Below are 21,797 nucleotides of genomic sequence, written 5' to 3' on the forward strand. Positions count from 1 at the left end.
TCAGGAGTTCAAAACCAGCCTGAGCAAGAGCGAGACCCCGTCTCTACTATAAATAGAAATAAATTAATTGGCCAACTGATATATATATATAAAAAAAATTAGCCGGGCATGGTGGCGCATGCCTGTAGTCCCAGCAACTCGGGAGGCTGAGGCAGGAGGATCGCTTGAGCCCAGGAGTTTGAGGTTGCTGTGAGCTAGGCTGACACCACGGCACTCACTCTAGCCTGGACAACAAAGTGAGACTCTGTCTCAAAAAAAAAAAAAAAAAAAAAAAAAAAAAAAATAAAAGCATGTGCTTCCTGGGCTGGGAGGTCAGAGGATTTGTTTGCTCTTCCACTGGCCTGATTATCAATACTCAGTGTGTCTTCTGAAGATGTTGGGGCAGGGAAGGAAGTTCTATAGTGGGAGCCCTGTAGTCTAGCAGAGAAGGATGAAGGAGCTGGAATTAAACCCCAGTGCCAAACTCTACCTATGCTCCCCTTCACAGGCAGCTGGCAAGCCCCATCCAGCCACTACTACCTGTCACTCTCCAGCAGGTCCTCAGGAAAGCTTCCTGTTGAGAGTCGCTGTGTCCCAGGTTCTGGGGCATCATACTGCTGGTTGTTCTCGAAGTGCTGAATGATGTTCCTCACATTGCCTGGTTTGACTGGAAGCAAAAAGAAAGTGAAGGATACTACGCTTTCTGTTCAGGGATGATGTCTCAGACCCTTACTCCCCTCTAGCCCAGAAGACAGAGTAATGAGCAAGCATGGATAAGAACAGCATAGGACCCAGAATCAAGAGACATGCTTCTAGTTTTGGCTCTTCCATGACTATGCTGGGTGGTCCTGGGCAGTCATTCAACTTTTTGGGTCTACTCTTTCCTCATGTGTGAAATGAGAGGGTTTGGAAGTACATCTTCTATGGAGCTTTCTTTCAGGTCTCACATTCTTTATTACAATGACACTTGTGCTTGAACACCATGATTAGATTTTTCCTAAGAGTTACATATAGGTTAAAAAAATAGCCAAGAAGGCCAAAAATACATCTACATGTAATTTGGCCATGCTGTCATATTATATCAGGCACGTCTCAAATTTATATTACTTTTAGAGTTCATTATTTCTGTTTTTCCCCAACTTTCCTCCCTGTTCTTTCTGGAACTCCATCTTTACAGCCTCCATCATTATGGAATCAGACCCTTTAGTACCATGAGATATAATCTAGGCAGAACAGAGGAGAGACATCACTCTCTGCCATTCAAAGTCCAGCCCTTTTTCAAAGCTAAGACAAAACAGTTCTCATTCAAAAAAAGAGAGGACAAGTGGGAGAGTGAAAAGGCACAGTTGATGCCACTTAGAAACCCTGGAGATAAGAACTCAGATCCAGGGCTCTCTCAGCAGGAGAGAAGAAAGATGAGGAGCTCACCGTCAAATCAACTAGCTTAGCTCTGAGCCCAGCAATATTAGAGCAGGGGTGGGGCTAGAAATGCTGCTCTGCCTGAGACCAGTGGGAAGGGTAAGTGGAACCAGGGAGGCAATATAAATACCCTGAGGTCTGGGCTGATCCTAATCATGCTAACAGAGTCCTGCCCGTGACTTCAGAGATTCTGATAACTATGTATATACAAGCTTACAAATCTGCCTGTCTTAAAATCTGACCTTCGTAAGAAAATTTCTAAGCCAGAAAGAACAGAAAAACATTTAGCTGCTCTCTTCAAAGTCTATAACTTCACATTAGGCAGGTGGCTAGGTAAATGTTTTTCTAAAACTGCGTAAGTGGCTGTGTGTATGTTTTATGAGTAGGGGCTGTTACTATCACTCCCATTTTGGAGATTCGGATCAGATCTGCCTGTCCTAAACTGAATGTGCATCTGGGCCTCGTGGCCACTGCAGATTCCAGGGTCAGCTGTGCAGCTGCAGTCCTGAGCTGTGTTGGCTGGTGATAATGTGGGAGACCAGGAATACCCTAGAACTGAAAGCCACTGGACTGAGTCTGCTATTATTCCCTCACCCATGAGCCACTTTGAAAATGCCCAGCTGTGGCTGGCCATGGTGGCTCCTGCCTGTAATACCAAAACTTTGGGGGCTGAGGAGGGAGGATCACTTGAGACCAGGAGTTCAAGACCAGCCTGTGCAACACAGCAAGACCTGTCTCTACAAAAAATAATAATAATAAAAAATTAAGGCCGGGCGCGGTGGCTCACGCTTGTAATCCTAGCACTCTGGGAGGCCGAGGCGGGCGGATTGCTCAAGGTCAGGAGTTCAAAACCAGCCTGAGGGAGACCCCGTCTCTACTATAAAAATAGAAAGAAATCAATTGGCCAACTAATATATATATATAAAAAATTAGCCGGGCATAGTGGCTCGTGCCTGTAGTCCCAGCAACTCGGGAGGCTGAGGCAGTAGGATTGCTTGAGCCCAGGAGTTTGAGGTTGCTGTGAGCTAGGCTGACGCCACGGCACTCACTCTAGCCTAGGCAAGAAAGCGAGACTCTGTCTCAAAAAAAAAAAAAAAAAAATTAGCTGGATGTGGTGGTGTGCACCTGTAGTCCTAGCTTCTCAGGAGGCTGAGGCAGAAGGATCGCTTGAGCACAGGAGCTTGAAGTTATAGTGAGCTATGATCAGTCCACTGCACTCCAGCCTGGGCCTGTTTCTACAAAAAAAAAAGCCCAATTGTGTTCTGGATATAGTTACATCCTAGCTGTGGCAAGAAATAGGTGTAGTCCTAAAATCTGGTATAGCCAAATAGGTTACTCCCCAGAGTAACAGGGGAAAAACAGGTAGGATGGGACAGATTTTTAAAAAGAGTAAAGTTTTGTTAGTAGCTCTTACTCTTCTTCCTATAGTCTCTGAATGATAATGGGACTAAATAAAGGTAAATTATATGCTACTTACAATCAGATCCTTTACAGGGGTAATAGCTGATGTCCTAAATGGCAAAAACACTCAATATTGAGGCTTTTTAGCTTTGATGGGTGTTTCATCTTTAGGTACGGATACAGATCTGTCCGATGTCCTAGGGATTTTAGAACCCCAAACCAAATCATGAAATCACAATGGAAAAATCTGACTCCAAGAGCTGGTGGATATTCACATCCTTATCCTGCCCTGAGGTCAGAAACCTTCCCTTCCTACCTTGGGCGTTTCTGTCCATTCTCAAGTTTCTTAATGCCTGCTGTTGCCTCATACAGTTCTTGGCAGGGCAGATGAGAAGCATGTGTTAAGAACTAAGGGCTTGATTTCAAGGAGACTCTGTTTTTTCATTGTTTTATAAACATTTTTTTCAATAATTTTTAAAAAGAAGTCTATGAGTTTAATAACCTTTAAAATAATTTTGAGGGTAATGCTTTGGGGAGATGGGGATCTTACTATGTTGCCCAGGTTAGCATGCAATGGCTATTCATAGGCAGAATCATAGTGCACGGCAACCTTGAACTCCTAGCCTGAAGCAATCCTCCTGCCTCAGCCTCCCATGTAGCTCGGACTACAGGTGCATGCCATTGTGCCTGGCTGAAGATAATATTTTTAATTGCCACTTTTACATAAAATGAATTCTTAAAACAGAATAATTCCCACTGAAATCTATTTATTTATTGTAGAACTTAGAAAATATTAATCAATTAATTTTATGTATATGGACCTCATTGATGGGAAATGAATTTGTCCAATTCTGTGACATTCACCCTTGGTTCTAAGCTTCTTGTAGGTTAATGTGTCTTATTTATTGTTTTAATACCTAGATTCTGGAAGGTATTAGGTCCTCTAATACACACTTAGGGTCATTCTTTTTACTGCTATGGTTATATAGTGCTGGCAGTTAAGAGTCAAAAGAGATGGAGGTGCTACACTGAAGGGCTTGGGCAAAGTAGATGATAGAGACAAAAATACTCAAAAGAAAAACTGTTAAGAGATCATGATTTACTAAAAACAAACCTTCAAATATGAGGATTTTTATTTTTCAATTGAAAATAAAAATCTGAGGTGTTTGTGCTTCTGGAGGACAATTCAATTTGTGAGGGTTTCCTTCAGTTATACAGAACCCTGGATTCTGGAACCTCATCCATGGAGATGTGACCCAATTATAGAGAAAAGCCTCAAGCTGTGGAAAAATTGCCAGAGGAACTATAAGGCTGGCCTTTGCCAAAACCCAGAAAGAGTTCTACCTGTGGGAGGAGCGTCCCTGCCCCATGAGAACCCTGGGTCGGGCAGGCAAGGACTCATACTTAACGTAAGGACGGTAGGCACCCACGAGGGGTTTGTGTCGCAGAGCAGCTTTAGCAACAAGGAGGAAAACATAAGAGAAATGGAGAGAAGAAAGAAAGAGAAGAAAGAGGAACAGGACAGGAGAAGATGAAGAAGAAAAAGAGAAGACAAGATTTGGGAGGTGGAAACTCAGTGCTAATGCAAAGACAAACCCAAAGAAAATGGTCCTTTTACCTTCCACAGGGGACAAAGGGATATGAAATGCTAAAAGAAAAACAAACAAAAACAAAAGTAAACCATGAAAAGTCAAATTAATGTTTCAAGAGTCAAAATAAAAATTACATCAAGCTAGAAATGAAAAGGTAGTAGCAAAAATCAAGGCTGATCTAGAAGAGTCCCTTCCTTCTCCCTCCTCCAATGTAGCAATTTCAGATCTAAGCGGGGACTTAGATACTGATTGGGAGGGGCCAGCAACAACTTCCAGACAAATGACACATGGCTGGGAAGAGACCAATGATAGGATCAATTGAGTTTTGGCTTACTGATGGCTTTAGGAAAACCTCTAGGTCCCAAATCTGCCCCCTATCTGCCGAGTTTTACTTAATAGTGACTCAACCCCTCCCCCCAATCAAGGGCCTATAATTGCTCCCAACACACAGTAGGAGTGCAGGCATACAGATGAAGGTGAATGGGGCATTTACTGCCCACAGGTAATCTTTGCCAAGGTTGAAATGTTCCTCCGCATGGCTGGTCAGTGGCTACAACTGGTCCTGGGTTCCTAGATTAATATCTAGGGACTGTTACAGCTTCCTTGGCTCTGAAACACTCACTTGTACCTCAAAGAGCCTGCCTTTGGTTTGGCAAGTGGAGAAAGCAGCAGTAATAAGAGGAAGCTACAGTCTCAGAGTTTGGGTCTCTGGCTCCCAGAAACATAGGAAGGCATTCCGCCAACATATTGGTATGTGAAAGGGCTGAGGTCCCTGCCCAAGGAATTTCTATGGCTGTTGCTCCCCAAATACTCACTGCTCTGAGAAGAGCTTTTGGGCTTCCCAATGTATTTGAGGATGGGGTTTCGCTTCTTGTCCTCCAAGGCATCCTTTTCTTTCTTGGAATTGCTGCTCTGCTGAGACAGGAGACACTGGGGTTTAGAGGAGGTCCCAATACCCAGATGTGGCTGCTGATCAACTCTGCCACCGGCCCTACGACTGGCCCTCAGCAAATAACTGGCAAGTTGGCTCATGCTTGTGTGCTAACAAGCATGTCCATGTCTGGCCTGGGCATGGAGGATGGGAGAGAGAGCTGCTCTAGCCTGGGTGTTCTGACTGACTCCACATCCAAAAGTGGATGGGTGTAGCTAGACAGCTGCAAAATGGCTTTCCTAGTCTACCTCAGCAAGAACTACACCAAGAGAAGATATTTTCTAGGGTAGCTCTGTCACCTTCTTGGTCTTGGGGAAAAAGGGTAGCCACTTGTCCTTGTCAGGAGCAGACTGGGCCTTTTCAGCTGTGTTGGAAAGTCGTGAGTCTCGAAGGTGGATCCCAGCATGGCTCATGTAGGTATTGAGGGCAAAGTCCATGGGGGCACTGTAAGAGAGGAACAGAGTCATGAATCAGAAAGCTCAAGTTAGCTTCCCTGCAGCAGGTAGAAGGGACAAAACCCCGCCCCAGACAATCTCATCACCATAACCCAGAGTGGGGAAGAGGCACTTATGGGTCAAACTACTCCTTTTAAAGGGAAGTCTGGAATAATCAAGTGGGATAGCAGGCAAAAGCTGGCTAAAAATCTTGGCTGGCATGATTCCCAGGAGAAATCTTGTTTTTTTCCCTAAGCAGAGCTCTTCCCAATGAGTGGATGATGCTCAGTGGAAAGACATGCCAATTCCCTAAAATAAACAATTCTCTGAATGGTCAAGCCATGGGCAGACCTGGAGGACTGGTTGAGGTCCATAGCTAATAGCCTCAGGCATGCGTGTAGGTGTGGGGTAACAAGGGGAAGGGACAAATGCCAACCTCTGCCAAGGTATACTGCCTTCACCAGTCTCCCATTTATAAGTACAAAGAGAAAAAGAGATGGAAAGGAGCTGTCAAGTAGCTTCCAACTGCCACAGATGAAACTGTCCAGAGCTCTGTGTTTAAAAATATACTTGGCCTACAATTCAATAGATAGATTATCCACTTTGTGGATTCAATGCAGCAAAGCTTCAGTCCTAGCTTTATTCCCCTTTTAAACAGACTTCTAACCCATCTTCTCTCCCTTATTAAGCATGAGTGCTCATGGAATGTAGACTCATTTTAACCTCGGCTGATGAGAAACAATGAGATAAGTACATAGGCTGCAAAAAAAAAAAAATCATAATATTTGCCAAGAGAGGAACTATGTTGCACCCCTGCTCCCCTCTGTAGGTGCACCACCAACACAGGCTGATTTTACTATCATGGTTATTACTTTAAGTGGTTTAAGGGAAAGAAGTGGGAAGGGAGAGAGGGCTCATTTGGGTAAAGAAAAGGAAGGCATGTATGGTAATGGAGCGATGGCAGGTTGGTATCTTCCCACTGAGGGGCAGACCCATATCCCTAGGGAGTGATCCCTGGGCATCACAGGCCTAGACCTCATGACCCCTATGTATTATGGTTATACAGACCCCTGGGAACTAAACTTGTATGAACCATGGTCCCACATGGTTCTACAGTGCTAGGGATTCCCCTTGACTGGCAGAATTGGAATGCACAGCAGCTCAACCCCACTCCTTCCCACCTTGAAAGCTGCAAATGAACCATATCATGGACTCACTCACCTTCTGTCTTCCTCGTACTTGGACCTGGAACAAAAGAAAAAACAGATGACTCAGACTGCAAAGACAGAGGCTCATTGCCTGGGCAGAGGCTGGGAGGAGGGTAAATTCTTTCTTAGAGGAAGGGAGGGTTGGTGGGGGAGAAGGGGAGGAGTATGATAAAACATCAGACTTAAGACTCTAGGTCACAGCTCTGAAGCCAGCTTGGGGGCTCAGGAGGTGAGAATCCTTACTCCCTTGAGGGACTCAATTAGTAGAGTTATGATGATGACGATGTACTTCTAGCTAAAAAGGAGGGGAATGTGCTTGCCATCTGTTTCAGTGTCTGAAGTTATTATGGAGAAGAGGCTCCTTTTTGTATCTACCCAGGAGTGAATTAGAAGATACCTTGAGATCAAATGCAAAGAAACCTATTTATAAGAGGTAAATAGTAACAACTAATATTTGAGTGTTTTCTTTAGGCCAGGAATTATTCTAAGCTATTTACACGTATTGGCCCACCTAATTCTCAAAATAACCCATAAGAAAGTATTATATCTCCATTTTATGAGACCAAAACTTCACTGCTTTAAATAAAATCCATTGTAAGTGGGATGCCTATGCTGTCAATAATAATCTCATATACTTCTGGTGCCTATGATCTCGAAATAGACAGGTGGGTCCTGCCTCCAACCCTGGAGTGGTTGGGGTGATTAATGCCATCTGACTGCTAGGGAAACTAAGGCCCAGAAAGACACTGGGCTTGGCTAAAGGTCAGAGGGTTAAGTTTTCAAAGCATACACACTTTCTGTGTGATCTCATCTAGTCTCATCTCTGGCCCAGATCTCTTGTCAAATGCGAGATTCGTACATGCAGCTGCCTGCTACATTAGATCTCCAGTTTGAAGTCTAAAAGGGAACTCAAATTCAACATGTCCAAAACTGGGCCCTTGACTTCCCACAGAACTACTCCCCATGCAATTAGCCCTATCTTGATTGACGGCAACTTCATACTTTTAGTAGCTTAGGTTAAAAAAAACAAACCCTGGAGACTTCCTTGCACCCTACACTCAAATTTTTAGGATATCTACCTGTTGGCTCTACAGTCAACATACAACTAGAACTGATCCCTCTCCACTTCCTCTGCTACTGCTCTGGTCTAAGCCCCTGTCACCTTCTATGTGGACTTCCACACAGTCTCCAACTGACCTCCCTGTTTGGAACCTCCCTTGCTCTCCCACCCCCTCCACCCACAATCTAGTCTCTGCAGCTCCAAAGGCTCCCCAACTCACTGAGAGCAAAAGACCACAACCCTTACAGCAGTCCACAGGCTCTGTGTGGCCGCCCTTCCTGTTGTCGTTCTGATTTCATCACTTACTGTCTCACTCTGCTCTTGCTACGTTGGTCTCTGCACTGTTCCTCAAATATGCCAAGCACATTCTTACTTTGCCTTGGCTGTTTACTTTACCTGGAATGTTCTTCCCCTAGATGCCTTTAAGGATAACTCCTCTACTTTCTTCAATTGCTCAAATATTACTTTTTCCATGTGGCTTGCCCGGACCACCCTATTTAAAATTGCAACGCACTGGCTCTGGTGCTCCTGAGCCTCCTCATCCTGCTCTATTTTCTCCCCCAGCACTCATTACTTCTAATCTACTACATAATTTACTCATTTATTACATATTGCTGTCTCCCTCCCACTATGATGTTAAGCTCTCCACAACAGGAAGAGTTGCTTTGTTTATGAATACACCCCAAGAGTGTTTGATGCAGAACAGCATTTGGCACTCAGTACGAAGACCACAGATATCTGCCAAGTTGAATTGTCAATGTTAACAGAGATTACCAAGATCATCTAGTCCAACTCTTGTATGACATGGCTTGATCAAGGACATACAACTACTTACGAGAAGCAGTACTGGGCAAAAAACTGCTTCTAAGCCCGGAAATGTCCCCACAAAGTCTGTGATGTTGGGACTTGCATCCCAGGTGTCCCTTAGAAAACGGGACTAGAAAAACATTACAAAGCCCCTGTGCCAGCAGCTCCTTCATAAGCTTGGCTAGTTTAGTTTTCTGATGTGATTAGTAAAAGACGGTTCAATTTCTCTCAAGCCAGTTCTAGCTGCCTCCTGAAGGAACTTTATCCACTGGACACTCACAGCACTGGTCTCATTCTTAGCCTCAGATAGGGTCTTGGAGGCAAGGAAGGTCAGGAAGAGGGCTCGAAAGGGGGAGCAGAAAGCTCACAGGTTCCTAGAGCCCAGGGTCTGTCTCAACCACCAAATGACTGTCAGGAGCTCCCGGCTGTGCAGCTCCCTTGAGCACTGGCAGCTCTGAGACCGAGAGACACAGCAGAGGGCACAACTCTCCCCATCTTCAAGGGGAAGGAGAATTAGGCAAGAAGTGGAAGGGGGGTAAGCTGGAAAACAGACCCACAGAATATGTCAACCTATTTGGCATGTTCAGAGCATGAGAATAGAACAGAAGACTCACAAAATATCTCCAAGCGCAGCCAGCTGCTTCTCGGCCACTTGGCGCTCTCGGAAAGGGTCCCCATCCAGGTCCAGCAAATCATTTTCACCATACAGGCTGCCTAGCCCCAGGGTGCGCTTCGTTCTAAGCAACAGAAGCAGAGAGAGAGAAATACTAATAATAAATGCATACACAAACACTCAACAGGTGGAAACCCAGAAACAGGCAAACAAACACACATAACAAGAGGTACGCACGCCCACAGAGTGAACGAGATAGGGCCAAGGGGCGGAGGTGCAAGCAGAGACTAGGAAGGCAGGGAGCTGGGCAACCTGTAGTCATGAATCTGCTCCTGGATCTCGGGCATGGCTGCCTCCTGAGCTTCACAGAGAACACTGCGGGCGTCCTCACTGTTCCGCAGGCGCAAGTCTGCAGTGGAAGCCCAGAGAAAGCAGAATGGGTGGGTCGTTGGCAGCGGGACTGGGGGGGGAGGGGTCACTTCTGCTGGGCATCTCGAGGCATTTTAGCTCCCATGACACTGGGGGGAGAGGCTGGCCTTCTGCTCCCTGTTACCCTAAAGGAAATAGAGGCCTGGATCTCCCCTGTCATTCCTGAATTCAGGACTGGAATCCTGATGTCCAAGGCCCAAGGCAAGGACAAAAACATTTTCTGGATGTTCTATGTTCCATTAAGGGACAAAATATTAAAGCCCCTCACATTGGATGTGTCCAAGTGCTGTCCTATGACATCGGAAGTATGGACCTCTGAGAGGCTCATTCCTTCCCCTTTAAGCTCCAGAGCCAGCTCACAAGCTAAAAAAGGCAAGCACTTCACATTCCACGAAACCCAAACTCTCCAGTAGAAATGGAAAGATGTCTCTCCTGTCCCTGCATCTAGCTCCACCCAGGCTAGGCCAAGTCCCTGAGGGCAGCCGGTCTCTCTCTGCGTTTGAACAGGGTCTGTTCACCCTATCACCTGTGCCTATAAGCTCTTCTCCCTATCATATGTGCCCATAAATTGTATCTTTGCAAATGCATCTCTCAATACTATCTTCTAAAAAGCTGCCTGTGATTAGATTCTCAGGCTGACATCCACTTTAGACTGCCTCCCCTTAATTCTTCTACTTGTGATTAGAATTAGAAGGGAGCTAGGGAATAATCTAGTCCACTGGGTCATTACTCTGGACCAGCTCCTATCAGTACAAGGAAGGAACTTATAAAAACAAAAACAAGGCTAGGCTTGGTGGCTCAGGCCTATAATCCTAGTACTTTGGGAGGCTGAGGCCAGACTGGGTGACAAAGTGTACCTCATTTTTATTAAAAAACAAAAAAATAAGTGGATATGGTGGTGTGTGCCTGTAGTCCCAGCTACTCTGGAGGCTGAGATGGGAGGATCGCTTGAGCCTAGCAGTTTGAGGTTGCTGTGAGCTACAATGATGCTACTGCACTCCATCCTGGACAACACAGTGAGACTTTGTCTCAAAAACAAAACAAGCCCTGCACCCTGCAACAAACCGCGCTGGGGATTCTGAGTCTAGGTGGGATGGAGTGAGGCTCTGATTTTTGTATTTTTTAAAAGAGGGATTCTGATGACTGATCTGCCTTAGGTTTCCCTGATCAAGTTCAATTTCCTCTTTGTACAGATAAGCCAACTGAGGCCCAGAGAGGAAGACTGGCAGAAATGAGCCCAGGTCTCCTAACTTCAAGTCCAGTGTCTTCCCATGACAAGCTCCACCAGGCAGAGTGAGCTCCTATGGTCCTTACGCATGACCATAAGCTACTGGGCAGTGTTCTTTTCTATTAGAGGATGGCTGCCCAATGACAGGGACGATGTCCCCTCTGTCCTCTGGAGCCTCCTGAGAGCTTAGGACAAAAAGGACACCAACAGGAGACTAACTGACCAATGAGCCAACTTACCAATTTCAGCCTGTAACATCTCAGGGATCTTCACTCTCAGAGGCTAGAAATAGAAGAGCAGGGCAGAAGTGGTGAGGTCGGCACACTCCAGGGAGACTGACCACGTGCAGGGTGAGGAGGGCTTAGCAACTCTACCTTCTTATTACCTTTTTGCCTACATCTACCCACGTTGCACTCATATTTTTCCAACTGTACACCTGAATTCTAGGCTATAGTTTTTGGGAAATGGAATCTGAGGTTACAGGGCAAGCTGGGACTATATTCTGAGGTTGGCACATGCAGTTTTTCCACTCTTATTTCAAGGTCACAGGGTGCATGGGATGGGCACATTGTTCTAAAAAGTGAACTGGTGCTAAGTTAGCAGCAAGAAGAAAACCTTTTTAAGGGTATTTGATGGATTTCCCCTCCTCTTCACTCCCAGGGGCAAACTAGCCTTGTGTCACCTAGTCTTTCATTCAGCACAATGTTCTGGTTTTTGCTTTATGAGTCTGTGACACCTGAATACTGGGGTGGTTCCATAACAACCAACAGAAAACAAGTGGCAGCTCTAACCTCCTTACTCAATACCCATTTAAGGTGGCAAATAAAAAATCCTAAGAAAAATAAATTTTTCCCAACATATTAGCCCTAGCAGCTTACTGCTAGAAGAAGAATGCCACCTTGGAATTAGTTTAGTTGAACAGATTAGGAAGTCTGGGATGGGAACTGTCCTCTGTAGGCAGAAATGTTCTTGTCAGTGGGATCCCTGACCTAATCTTGGGAACTATGTACAGATGCACCGAGTGCTATCCATCCCAAATACTATGGGGTCTCCAGCCTCTGACTCCTGCCTTTGGGCAGTAATAGCAAGTCAGGCTGAGCTGCAGAAAACGGGATTCTCCTCTTGCCTCATTGATCTACATCATCGGGTGCCTTTGAACATGTTTCTTTATCCCAGGAATGTGGAAGGCAGGGAGGGTTGGGGGGAAAGTAGGGCAATGAATGATTCAGGGGAGAGCAATGAGAATTTGGTACAATCTCTTTCTTTCTCCACTTTGGAGAGAGGCAATGTGTATTCTACATGTGGGATAAAAGAGGTATAGAGAGGTCAATCTTTTGGGAATAGAGCTAGAAGCAGAAATCTCTTAGCCTGGACTTCTCTTTAAGAACCTGTCTCCACTTGGCTTGAATGTTTTGCTTTATTTTTCTCTGTCTCAGAGTGGTTCAAAGAGTATAATGAAACTGCAACACAATCTATGACTGCCTTACCGCATTTTTGTCTAGGAAAATATTCCAGATGTCTTTTCCCAAGCTTCGGGACTCCTTGGGGTTTGTCTGCTGATAAACTTCTACACACAAGTAAAAAAGCTAAGAGGAGAGAAACTGGGTTAGAGCAGTGATTCTCAACCAGGGTGCTTTGCCCCCTAGGGGACATTTGGCAACATCTGGAGACATTTTTAGTTGTCACAACTACTGGGGCAGTGAGGTGCTACTGGCATCTAGTGGGTAGAGTCCAGTGATGCAGCCAAATATCCCAAAATGCACAGTCTATCACAACAACGAATTCTCCAGTTCAAAATGTTAATAGGCTGAGGTTGAGAAACCCTGGGTTAGAATGTTTCAGAAACCTGTGGTAAAATAATCCCACCCCTTTCCCACACGCACATCCTCAGAGTCATTGCTCCTCAACTCTGTATCTTCTCCACATTTGATATTTTACTTGTGTCCTGTACTTGTTTATATGCTGTTTCCTAAGGGTTCATGTTTTATTTCTTTGTGATGTGCCCTGTCTTTATTCAGGAATGCTTCTGAGACACCAGCACTTGGGGCACACACACAGGTATTCAATGAATACCTACTGAGCAAACAGACGTTCACTTTGGCTTCTAATAGTGGTATCCCCAGAAAGACAAAACAGCAGTCCATGCCTTGGGCAAGAAGTTTATCCTGAAGAACACAACATCAACCTCTCTCCTCCATCCCTACTTCCTAAGCAGTTGCGAAGAGTGAGAGAAACTGGTAAGGCTGCTGAATCTGAGCACTGTCCTGGGGCACTGTGGTCTCCGTCCCCTCGCTTTTCTCCTTATCATCACCTTCAGATGGAAGATCCTTTGCTGTCTCTTGCTCTCTGCCAATTCTTCTTGTAGGGCCACTATCTCAATTCTGTAGCCAGTCTGTATTTTCCTTCATTCAAAAAACTCTAGAAAGAACATGTTCTCCAAAAAGCCTTCTAAATTATTCAAGAACGACAGTTTTCCTGGCCTAGCTCTTCTCACTTCTCCCTAGGCTATTGATGTAGTTTGCTATGTCACATAAAGTGAAGAAACCCTTTTGCCTAAGTGTCATCTTCTTTTCTATTTTGTCTCTGTCCTTGAAGTTCCTGGCTATGCCCATGGATCTGACTTGTAACATCTAGAGAGCAGAAACGGAGGCCAGAGATTCTTTCTGCCAAGCACAAGCAGGCTTTCAATCAAGAATGATACTTCTGACTTACCAGTGGACTGGGGTCTGCCTGAGAGAAGATGTAGCGTAGAAAAACACCTAGGTGAGCTGGACGTGACTTCAGTTTCTCAAGATCCTGGAAGATGACGTCGCTCTGGAAGGCAGAAGGCTGAGAATGGCTGGGAGGCACGGAGGCAGGGTACAGCAGCACAGCCTGTTCCACTTCAGCTCCCATGTGATCCACCTTCCAGGGTTTATAAGCTGAGGCTCCCTCCCCCAAGTTCCCTTCACAGCTGGTGCTACTCAGACTGCTTCTAGGCCAGAACAACTTGTATGACAGAAGAATGATGAAAGGAGAAAAGCAGGAAACCGTTACCTCGTTGTTGAAATAGCCCGGGTCATAATCTTCCTCTGGGCCAATAATTAAAGGCTTCAGGCTTTGATCTACACCCTGGGGGAGAGAGTCAAGTTGTAGAGATGAGGGGTTATAGAGGACAGGGTGTTCAACCCCCCTCAATGAAGTTTGTTTAGTCATAGCATAGCACTCACAAAGAAAGCCACACAGGTCTGGTAAACGTTGGCATCTCACTACCCCCAAATCTCAAGCACAGAGAAATGATTTCCACTTGCAGGAAATCAAATGCTTCTGGGTGGGGCAGGGCAGACTCAGAACAGCCTGGCCACATGACATATGAAGATGGGAAGTAAGAGAAAATGCTCTCTTCCTGTTTGCAAAAGATCTGGGGAGGGTGTGTCATCCAACAAAATAAGAACCTATAGCTCCTACTGGACTACTGGGTTGAGGGGCTTTGTTGTTTTCCTTAACATACTCTCCAAATCTAGTGTCTACCACAATGCCACTGAACAGTTACTGTGTGCCTAGTAAGTGATGGGGGCTAAGTAACAGTCTGGGAACCTAGCAGATCTCTGTCTCCCTGAACAAAAGGGCTGGGTAGATCTTTCTCAAACATCATTTGCATTATTTCCCTTGCCTGCTTAAGAGTCTATGGTAGATCTCTATTACCTGTCTAAAATCCAAACTTCTTAGACTAGTTTTTCTTTTTCCTACTTACCTCAATTTTAATAAAAACCTAATTCTAACCAATATGCCACTGATTAGATATGAGAGACTTCATACTGCATAAACTTTTCAGATACTTTACTGGACAAATTTTTTCCCTAAAGGTTCTTTGAGCTTTTAAAGATTTTTCTAGGAACTATATTTTTCACTCAATTTTATCTCCTTCATTTCCAGTGATTCCCCAGCAAGGACTCTGCTTCTGGAACCCACTGAGCTTATTGTGCCTACTTTTATCTAGGTCCAAGAGACCCTCCTACCCCACTTTCTTTAGGGGTTATTCCTGACTGGCTCCCTGATGCTCCTTATTCCTTTTCTATTCTCTGGTTATTTACAGACTCTATATCCAGAATGACAGAGTCACAGAACATGAGAGACCCATAAGGTATCTCAGAGGCTAGAGTCTAACACTCGTTTATAACTAAAAACAAAAATGAGGCCCAGAGAGACTGACTGGCATGCTCATAGTTGCAGAGTCAGGCTTGATGTACTTACTGTATTTGTATTTTTAGACACATCCTGAGTATCTTGCTCTCCCCAAACATCCTAGACCCTCAACCCCTTGGGGTCCAAGATCCCTAGGAGGTGGCAGACAAGCACATTTGGCTCTACTTGGTTCTCTGGTGAAACCTGAAAAGCACTAGGTTTTTGATTGTTTGGGGGGAGGATTTTTTTAAAAGTCTTAGGCCAGGGCATGGTGGCTCACGCTTGTAATCCTAGCACTCTGGGAGGCCAAGGCAGGCTCAAGGTCAGAAGTTTGAAACCAGCCTGAGCAAGAGTGAGACTCCATCTTTACTAAAATTAGAAAGAAATTAATTGGCCAACTGAAAATATATAGAAAAAATTAGCCGGGCATGGTGGCGCATGCCTGTAGTCCCAGCTACTCAGGACGCTGAGGCAGAAGGATTGCTTGAGCCCAGGAGTTTGAGGTTGCTGTGAGCTAGGCTGATGCCATGACACTCTAGCCTGGGCAAAAGAGTGAGCCTCTGTCTACAAAAAAAAAAAGTCTTTACAAATACATAATCTTTCTGATTACAAAAGCAGAATATGATTACTATAAAAACACAGATTACAAAATTATGTAACAGAAAGTGAGAGTTCCCTATGCTTCCATCTCTCTGCTGCTGACAGTTTCGTGGGTAGTACAGGTTTTTCCTCTATGCTCTTATTAACCTATTATTATTGAGAAACTATACTATATTTGCTCTTAACATTCAAAGAATAGCAACTTAAATAGTTCTCAGAAAATGAACAAAACCAGAAGAGACAAACAAGAACTCTAAGACCATTTACTCCACACCTGCTCCTGTTAACCCTCCTAAAGGAAAACTTCCCCTGGGAACAGGATGTATGCCTGAACCCCCTCAGCAACCTGAACTCGGTCCTTGAGCTCCACAAAGGGAAGGGTATGGACGTGGGCAATGAAGGAGCAGCCAGGAGGGGAAGGAGCCCTGTGCTAGGCCCCAGGAGAACTAACTTCTAGTTCTGACCCTGACAGGAACAAGCTAAGCCTTCTTTGCTTCACTTTTCTCATTTACCACATGAAGACTCTAACAGCCACCTCCTTTCCTGATTGTGAGAATTAAATGAGACTTTTTGTTAAAGATCTAGCACAGCAGCTGGTACACCAGACATTTTAATACACATTGGATTCATTTCCCCTCTAAGTTCTAAGAATAACTAAATTATATTCAATAGATAAAACTAGAGTATCAAATGTATTCTTTTGTAGAGGAGCTCTTGATTAGAATTTTCTTCTGATGACTGCATAACTCTGGATTTAAGAATAGGATTCACCTAGGCCATGTCCTCTGTCTATAGATCATACTGTGAAACCTCAGCTCTGAGAAGTTCAAGAAGCTCCGTGTCCTAGATAAGTCCTCCCCAAGATGACACTCAGAAGACAATTTTGATTAGTCCCATTCCAAAATATTCACTCATTCCTTCACTAAGCATTATGAAGCACCTACTATGTGCCAGGCCCTGTGCTCAGCATATAAACATGAATTAAGCCTAGTGGGGAAATTAGACTTGTAAATAACAGCAGAGCGATAAATGCTATATAATACAAAAAAGATGCTGCTTGGAACTCTAAGCCCAAGAGAGAGAAGACAAGTTTACTAAAATCACACCACCACCAAAGAGAACTCATGAGATATATGTGTGTGTGGTAGAGTCAGGAGTTTGGGGGGATGAATGGTAGGTGTGGGCAGAAACAGCAAAGGTGCAGGCAGAAAACTATAACCCCACTGTCTGGGGTTACTCACTGAAGCCTGGGAAAGAAGCCCTCTGCATAAAAAGCCTTCTGGAGGAAGGACCAGGGTGGGTACCTCAAGCCCATATACTTCTACAGGAGACCTACCCAGCAGGTTTGTCATGGCACAAAATAAGGCTTGGCTTTGTTCAGAGGAGGGAAGAAAAGACAGAAAAATTAGATCTAGATTCTAGGATCCAGCACCATCAGGGACTAGATTTAACCAACTTGCTGATTAATTGGTCACTTCACTAGTGACTTGTATTTGACTAAACATTAGGATTACTGCTTACTCTATTTTCTTCCTTATATTAATATCATCTCTCTCTCTCTCTCTCTCTCTATGACTTGTATTTGGCTAAACAGTGGCATTACTGTTTACTCTGTTTTCTTCCTTATATTAGTATCATCTCTCTCTCTCTCTCTCTCTCTCTCTCTCTAGCCAAAATTACTTTAGAGATCCTATTTTCTGAAAACCACCTCCTGGAATCAGAGATTACTAGGCACCCAGAGTTAAAAGAACTTTAGAACAGCAGCTTTCACCCCCCCCCCCCCTTTTTTTAGAGACAAGGTCTCACTGTCACCTAGGCTGGAGTACAGTGGCATGATCATAGCTCATTGCAGCCTCCAACACATGGACTCAAGATATCCTCCTGGCTCAGCCTCTTGAACAGCTAAGACTACAGGCACATGCCACCACACCCAGCTAATTCTTAAAATTTTGTAGAGATGTGGTCTTATTATGTTGCCCAAGCTGGTCTCGAACTCCTCTCCTCAAGCAATCACCCCACCTTGGCCTCCCAAAGCACTGGGATTGCAGGAATGAGCCACCACTCCCAGCTCAAACTGTTTTTGACTATAACTTCCAATAATAAATACATTTTCATTGCAACTCAGTACACGCATATGTAACTAAAACAGTTAGTTTAGTTTCACAAAAAGTTTAGTTTCACAAAACTAAACTTACTCTTATTATATTGGATGAATGCTAATATCTTTTTCCCACACTATTAAATTCTACTTCATTAAAATAAACACTGCTCTTGACCTCAGATATTGATATTATGACCCACCAAAAGGTGACAACCACAATTTGAAAATACTACCTGTATATTTCCTTACACCACTGTTTTCCAGTGTGAGAGGTACACTGGTATAACTCGAGATGATTTTTTTTTTTTGGAGACAGAGTCTCGCTTTGTTGCCCAGGCTAGAGTAAGTGCCGTGGCATCAGCCTAGCTCACAGCAACCTCAAACTCCTGGGCTCAAATGAACCTATTGCCTCAGCCTCCCAAGTAGCTGGGACTACAGGCATGCGCCACCATGCCCGGCTAATTTTTTTTCTATATATATTAGTTGGCCAATTAATTTCTTTCTATTTATAGTAGAGACGGGGTCTCACTTTTGCTCAGGTTGGTTTTGAACTCCTGACCTCGAGCTATCCACCCGCCTTGGCCTCCCAGAGTGCTAGGATTACAGCCGTGAGCCACCATGCCCAGCCAAGATGATTTTAAATAATTTTTTGTTGAGGCTCAAGATGATTTTAGGTGGTACCTGGACATGGCATTAAATAACACTGAATCATATTGTAAGAAAGTTAAGTTTCTTTTCAGTTTTTTTTTTTTTTTTTTTTGAGACAAGAGTCTCGCTTTGTTGCCCAGGCTAGAGTGAGTGCCGTGGCGTCAGCCTCGCCCACAGCAACCTCAAACTCCTAGGATCAAGCAATCCTACTGCCTCGGCCTCCCAAGTAGCTGGGACTACAAGCATGTGCCACCATGCCTGGCTTCTTTTCAATTCTTATTCAATCCTTTTGATTAACCCAGAAAAAGTTTCTGCTTGGTGCTAAGGATAGCTTAAACAAAAGCAGAATCAGTCTCAGGCTTAATTAAAGCCTTTGAAAAGCAATAGAATCTAGCTAGAGTTTATTTTTCAGCTTGTTTAAAATTTTATCTATTTCTTGAATAAGTAATATGTTTGTAGAGTTTAAAATTAAAAAGATGCAAAAAGGTAAATATAATGAAAAGTCTTCCACTTCTACCCTCAAGCCATCTAATTCCCCCTCAGAGGCAACGACCACCAGTTTCTTAAATATGCATCCAGAGATATAAAAGAAGCTTTTTCCTCTTTTTAACATAAATGACAGCTTTTTGTCTACACTGTTTTATATCTTTCTAGGTAGAATTTAACAAAATTGTTTCTAAACTTATATTTAGTTTTACATTTACCTTGCATTTATAGTGTTACTGGTTTTAATTTAAGATAATGACAGATTTCCTTTAAAATGAATTTAAGTTGAAAAAAGTGAGTTAGCTTAAAGAAAAATATTAAGTAACATTACATAGTGAAACATGGATATGGAAAAATCATTATAGTGATTATAAATTATTATAAATCATTACAGTCACTATTGGTGACTGAATTTTAAGAAACACTATTTTACAAAACTAGGCAATCTCTCCCCAGTGTCTCTAATAGGTAGTGGCCCAGCTTCTGTCTGAACAATGACAGGCAATTCTCTGGCTCTTGGGCTGGCTCATTCCATTGCCAGACAGCCCAGAGTCTTTGCAAGCTTTTTCCACTAAGCTAATACCTGTGTTCCTGAAATCTTTCCTGGATCTAGTTCTTTGAGAGCAGGGCTTTCAAATTAGGTTTTGCAGGATCTTAGGGCTCCATGGAAGTATTCTTGAGGGCAGCTAATCAGAAAATGTCTCAGGGGAACTGAGTTTTTTTTTTTCTTCCCTACATTAGTGTCCCAAATAAAAAGATTTTGTTTGTGAGAAAGAAATTTTGCTAAGGAATGAGAAAACTGAAAATTAGTATTCTGGAGAAACACTGAATAAAACCTATTTCCTATTCTACATAGACATTAAAAGAAAGACCAACTACCTGCTCCTTATCTGTCACTTGCCTTCAGGTACATTCACCGACTCTTCACACAGAGCCTGAGACAGCCTTACTTTCATATTTCTATTCCATGTTCTTTTTTTTTTTTACCATTTATTTTCTAAGTAAGTGACTATCTCAGTTGGGGTTGCTGGAGCAGGGCTTTAGTCTGATTATTCAAGACCATGTATTGGTAAGACCCATGCCTTCAAATCTCAGTTCTGAAAAAAAGAGAGAGGAAAACTACAAAGTGGATCACTCACCTGGTCACTGGTTGTGGGGACTGGTGCATCTGAACCCTGCCGCCTGTGGTGCTGGGCTACCCTGGCCATGATCACAGGGGAGGTTTGAGGACTGTCTAGCCCAGGATCTGAGAGTACTGAGTTCCGATTCATCAATGACTAGAGGAATGGAGAATTCCGTAAGAAGGAACCTTGGCCAGAAGACCTTTTGGGCTCAGCTCATTTGGTAATGATAACCATACTTATAACATTAGCTAATAGAAATTCAAAACTTGCTCTGTGTCCAGCATTATACTAACCCCTTGCTCTGTGTCCAGCATTATACTAACCCCTTGATTATATATTATCTCACTCAATTCTCACAGCAGCCCTAATACTATTATTCCTCCCACTTTTCCATGAAAAAACTAAGACTCCAAGAGGTTATAAGACTTGCTGAAGGTCAAAGAGCTAGTAATGAGATATTTTCTGGCTTCAACCCAGGTAGTCTCAACCCACAGCACATACTTTTCTTCATCACCAACTATGCTGCCTCCTAGATGTCAATTGTAGATTTTATAGGACGCCCCTCCCACCCCACTTTCTTGGAGAATTTCCTATATATTGATCCTTTCATGTGTATTCATCATCTTCCCACAAACAGGAGCAGCAAGAAAATAAAATGCCAATTGTTATCTATAATTAGGTTTTTAACATGTTCTCAACCACTTATTCACATATTTAATTAATCTGGCTAATTAAATATTTTGCTATCACCATTGCTATTTCTTCTACTCTTTATATTGCAGGTTTATAGAGTTTATATATGCAAACTGAGAACACATGCAAACTGAGAACACCTGGAAGAGATAACCTTCAAAACTTGAAATTCGGCCGGGCGCTGTGGCTCACGCCTGTAATCCTAGCTCTTGGGAGGCCGAGGCGGGCGGATTGCTCAAGGTCAGGAGTTCAAAACCAGCCTGAGCAAGAGCGAGACCCCGTCTCTACTATAAATAGAAAGAAATTAATTGGCCAACTGATATATATATAAAAAAAAATTAGCCGGGCATGGTGGCGCATGCCTGTAGTCCCAGCTACCCGGGAGGCTGAGGCAGAAGGATCACTCGAGCCCAGGAGTTTGAGGTTGCTGTGAGCTAGGCTGACGCCACGGCACTCACTCTAGCCTGGGCAACAAAGCGAGACTCTGTCTCAAAAAAAAAACAATAAAAAAAAAAAAAAAAAAAAAAAACTTGAAATTCTTCTCACTACTCCAGAAAAGATAAGATGTTTAAGAAGAAAAAGATCCACAGCAAAGAAAGAGATTACCACTTCTGATCAGGCAGGGTTCATTGTATTAATCTAAGATGATATTATTCCTGACAGGCAGAAATGTATATTTGGTCAAATCACTGTTGTAGAGGATTTGTGTCTTTGCTCCCTCACTCTCAAAGGCTTGCCATAGTTAAGGATGTGGCCTCCCTCTCTACCCTACTCTTTATATAACAGAGTTCACTAGGATAAAATGGAAGCCAGATTTGATGGTCTTACATGTAAGTTTGCGTTTGAAACCCCTTTTTTGGAACTCAGAGCACAGTGACTG

At 43.7% G+C, this 21,797-nt stretch overlaps 1 protein-coding gene across 12 annotated transcripts in view; it reads right to left on the bottom strand.

The window, feature by feature from the left end:
* ARHGEF11 (Rho guanine nucleotide exchange factor 11) overlaps positions 1-21,797 on the bottom strand; it is a 116,976-nt gene that overhangs the window by 17,511 nt on the left and 77,668 nt on the right. For 5 of the 12 annotated variants that reach the window (XM_012767671.2, XM_012767668.2, XM_020284980.2 and 2 more), the window contains 12 exons: positions 20,240-20,377; positions 14,138-14,212; positions 13,814-13,915; positions 12,589-12,687; positions 11,341-11,383; positions 9,757-9,853; positions 9,446-9,568; positions 6,978-7,001; positions 5,622-5,766; positions 5,207-5,306; positions 4,418-4,447; positions 517-646 (listed from right to left, as the gene is read on the bottom strand). In XM_012767671.2, coding sequence (XP_012623125.1) covers positions 517-646; positions 4,418-4,447; positions 5,207-5,306; positions 5,622-5,766; positions 6,978-7,001; positions 9,446-9,568; positions 9,757-9,853; positions 11,341-11,383; positions 12,589-12,687; positions 13,814-13,915; positions 14,138-14,212; positions 20,240-20,377 — 1,106 coding nt within the window. The remainder of the gene's footprint in view (positions 1-516; positions 647-4,417; positions 4,448-5,206; positions 5,307-5,621; positions 5,767-6,977; positions 7,002-9,445; positions 9,569-9,756; positions 9,854-11,340; positions 11,384-12,588; positions 12,688-13,813; positions 13,916-14,137; positions 14,213-20,239; positions 20,378-21,797) is intronic. The other 7 variants (XM_012767673.2, XM_020284976.2, XM_020284975.2 and 4 more) reach the window with 6 other exon arrangements.

Source organism: Microcebus murinus, chromosome 2 (genome assembly GCF_040939455.1).
Source record: "Microcebus murinus isolate Inina chromosome 2, M.murinus_Inina_mat1.0, whole genome shotgun sequence".
NCBI classification, from domain to species: Eukaryota; Metazoa; Chordata; class Mammalia; order Primates; family Cheirogaleidae; genus Microcebus; species Microcebus murinus.